The 3,952-nt window shown below is 40.6% G+C and overlaps 1 protein-coding gene across 1 annotated transcript; it reads right to left on the bottom strand.

Moving 5' to 3' along the window:
* Nucleotides 1-697: 697 nt before the first annotated feature.
* LOC104962645 (bone morphogenetic protein receptor type-1B-like) lies at nt 698-2,073 on the bottom strand (the record flags this gene model as incomplete). Its single annotated transcript, XM_010791097.1, has 4 exons — nt 1,998-2,073; nt 1,222-1,381; nt 1,016-1,115; nt 698-804 (listed from the first exon to the last, which is right to left on the bottom strand). Coding segments are annotated over exons 1-4 (443 nt in total), but the record flags the coding sequence as incomplete, so codon positions are not given.
* Between the last annotated feature and the right edge of the window lie 1,879 nt (nt 2,074-3,952).

The raw sequence follows: 3,952 nt of genomic DNA, 5'->3' as shown, positions 1-3,952 counted from the left end.
TGTTTGGTTTGGAGTCCATTTCTGCCCTAGAAATGTCGGCTAGAAACTAACAAGGATCAAATCAAATTGTTTGAAATCCCCAAAACCTGGAGAGGAAATAGAGAAAAGTATACGAAGAAATCAGTCATCCTTACAAGTCACTTAAAAGAACCGCTTTACAGTTAATCAAATACAAATCGTATTTCACTCATCAATTTTTCATTTTCTTCTGGCACACAGTCGTTTCCCGTAAGGCCCCAGTCCGAAGCGAGAGGAAGCCCTGAGCCTAGTCGATGAATTCTCTTCCTGATCCACTATGATAGGGTTTCAGATTGATGACTGCCCTCGCTGTCTGCTGGGGTTTGTGATTTCTCTGGGAATCTAGGCTTACTGTCTCTCAAATACACAATAAGACTCAGAAACTTGCACATGGAGTATAGTGTTGTGCACAGTAGACCTCGGTACTCCCTTAACACCCAGCTCCAGGACAGTTTGACAGTAACTCCCGTTGTCTCCCCAAATCAAGCTGTCTTTGTCTCTCTAAGCATATCATGATATCTTTAATCTTGTGTGCCATAACACCATCAATCACAGTTCTTTGCTCTGTCTTTGCTTATTGTACACTGTCAATGCCACTTGCCAACTGGAGAAAATAGCTATTTTTTGTGTTTGATGGAAAAGAAAGAGTGGAGGGATGAAAGGAGAATGATAGATAGACTTACGAGGTGGTTTAAGTGGTGGCAGTGTAGGATGCAAGTTTTTATTGCAGTAATCTTCGTCTGAACAGCACTCCACTGATCTCCTTTGAAGTGGGTTCCCCGTGTTCTGGAAGACAGAAATGTAATTATGATATATTATATATGTTCAGCTTTTTATTAAGTTATGGCTCAAACCATAAATTGAATTGTATTTTCTCTGTTTTGTGTCATAGTCAATTGAACATATGTTAAGATAAGATATGAGATAAAGGACACTAAATAATCGGTGGAAAAAGAGAGCAGTTTTTTGTAGTGTGCTGCGACAGTCATCTACTCACCCGACACTGAAATTCTGATCCGCTCAGCGCAAGACATCCTGCTTTCTCGACCAATGCCCCGCCCTCCTCCTGCACCATGGTGAAACAGCAGCCATCGGTCCTGGAAAACAAGGACACTAAGTAAAGCAACTACTTAAAAATAACCACTAATAACGCAGATGCAAGTGTGTTACATTTGTTATGCATTTCTCCTCTTCTTACAGTACCTGCATGTGTTATTGGCTGAGTCTTCAGGGCAGTGGTGATAACAGTGACACCACAGGATCCCCTCGGAGGAGGAAGCAGGAGCTGTGCTGCCACTCGCCTCCTTCCCACTCTCTGATGCCTTCTTACTGGATGCTCTTCGCGGCATGTCCAATATATTGCCTACAAAAACAGAACAAAATAGAAAATAAGAGGAATTAAGTTAAGAGACAAAAAAACCAAGTTGAAATCACAAGCATGAGTCATATATTTATGACACTTCCAGGCTCAGGGATCGCATTCGAAACATCTGGGTATGAAAAAAGAGAGCATTTTTGCCAAAATTAAAACATATCAAAAAGTATTATCAGCAACACACCCATACTGAGTTTCATTATGTGTGAAGTTTCATCAAGGGAAATTTTTTTATGTTATTTTAAAGAAAAATTGTTTATGTCATGAAGAGCTAGGAGGTTTATCATGTATTTAATATTCTGTGGAAAAGGCTGCAACATATTGGACGAAGATGAGCCTGTGGAGAAGACTTCTTAAGGTGCGTTGCTTTAAAATACTCTACTAGATTTATTTAACACATTCTATGCAATAAGGCCGTCTGACCCCTCTATATCCTCGCTTTGCTCTGATGCAGGCCTGCTGTGATACTGCAAACACTTGCTGTTAACACTTGATCATGTAGCATTTCATGAGTAAGCTTGTATCATGTCAGTATTACGGCAGTTTCGTTGCTGCCACATGTATGTTTGTAAGATCCCCTGGGGGAGAAGTTTAATATTTTTACTCCACAAATCTCTGCTGTGCTGCTGCGTGCTGCAGGGAGTGATGAGGTCAGAGATCAGGCGGAAAACATCAACCATGTGCATAGTCTGTATTGACATCCATTTGTTAGCCGGCTGACTGAACTGAAAACTAACAAAATGAAACCAATCCCAAACATTTCTAAAAAAAAGAAATTATAATGGAGAGAACATTTGAGAAACAAAAAACACAAGCTTGAACACCTGATACTTTGTCACAGCAGATTATTTTTGTTTCACTCTTAAAACTGATATGGCTAAGAACTAGAACAAAGCTGCTGTATTTCCTACTTATCCTATTTCAAAAGGGCACCTGTTTGTCACTTGAGGGAAAAAAGGCTCACGGTGTCTTTCCCTCATGGCTTTTAAGATTTTCATTCATTCCAGCATGATCATTGAGACCAGATGCTTAACAGCTGCAAGCGGAGATGGTCCAAAATAAGCACAAGTCCTTCCTCTTTGAAATAAACTACTCGCAGATACCCAATCTGCTCTCCTGCCCCTTTCAACCTCTCTTCTCAAGTTCAGGTTCTTTTTATTAAGCAGATGCTTCTCATAAACAATGAGAATAACAAAAACACAAAGTATGAGTGAAAGTGCACAGTACAAATGAATAAAACAATGTACTTGTTTCTCTGCAAATGTAAACCTACAGTAACATTTACGTGATTGAAGTTGTATTATTATAGTGGCTAGTGTCATTTAGCAATTAGTGCTAACAGTGTGTTCATTGTGTGGAGAGAGAGAGAGCCTTACCTTTGAATAACACATTGGAATAGATGGACACTTATATATGTGCGAAAAATGTTCAGGGTTGTTATGCAGTGTCAGTCAAAACGTTTGATGTTTTACAAAACATCAAAGAACTCTAGGGATAAACGCCAAATGCAACCTAATGGACTGAAGCATAAAGATACAGATACGCAAATTGCTACACACCAAGCATTTTCACGTGTGGCACAAATGTCTCTGTCTCTATTGATTTACTTCACGGTCACTGATATCTTATGTGTTGATGTGATACACTTGTTTTTTCTTACATTATTGATTTGTATTCACCAAAAGCTTCCACGACCACTTTGAATTCAGGTGCCCCTAGATTCCACCGGGTCCGTCTGCGGCGCGTTACGGGAGCGTTACGGCTGCGCCGCGGTGCTGACGGGGATCGCGGCCACTCTAGTCAATGGGTGCTTTTCCACCACACACGGCGCGTTACGGCTCAGAAGCGTCCCAGAAGCGTCCCAGAAGCACCTCGGCGCAGGGCTCCTCTAAAATTAGGATGAATCCTATTTTTGACGCGGCGCAGCCGTAACGTAAGGTTGGGCAGGCAGGAAGTGGAACGGTCAGAGCATATAGCATTCACACACACACAAACTAATTTTGCAGATCCTATCCCTCCGTCTTTCAAGTAGGAGGAGAAATGTACATTATATATAGAATAATTATGATGATGAATGCATTTTTTTACCACTAAAATACAGCAGCACATCTTTGATTCATGTCGTTTATAACTGGGATATTACAATTATTATTAACTTTGTCTGTACAAAGTAGCCTGTCCAGGAAATATGCCCAAATCAACAAAAACTGCGAGCCGGCAGGCAAGACGCTCCGCTTCTGAAATGCTTCTGAAACGCGCCCGGTAGGGTATGACGGTTGTTCTCATCATCTCTTTCATGTTGAGAGTTAATTTCACCAGTGAGGACGTGTGTGCATTATTAAAATTAAAACGTTATGTAAAGTGGTCCATCCTAATCTTATCGGACACATCAAACACATTAACTGTAGCTTCATAATATGCTGATTACTAGTTTTTTTGCAAAAGGAAAACTTTGACGACAAAAACAACTTTAGCAGACACTTTTAAAGGAGCATCGACATTCGCCATCCAGCACTGCCCTTTCTACATGTCTCTCTTGTACAAACTGATAATTTGTTG

This window comes from Notothenia coriiceps, unplaced genomic scaffold (genome assembly GCF_000735185.1).
Source record: "Notothenia coriiceps isolate Sejong01 unplaced genomic scaffold, NC01 NC01_scaffold00035190, whole genome shotgun sequence".
In the NCBI taxonomy this organism is placed as follows: domain Eukaryota; kingdom Metazoa; phylum Chordata; class Actinopteri; order Perciformes; family Nototheniidae; genus Notothenia; species Notothenia coriiceps.
Note: the sequence above shows the minus strand (reverse complement) of the source record. Positions and strands in the feature narration are given on the sequence as shown.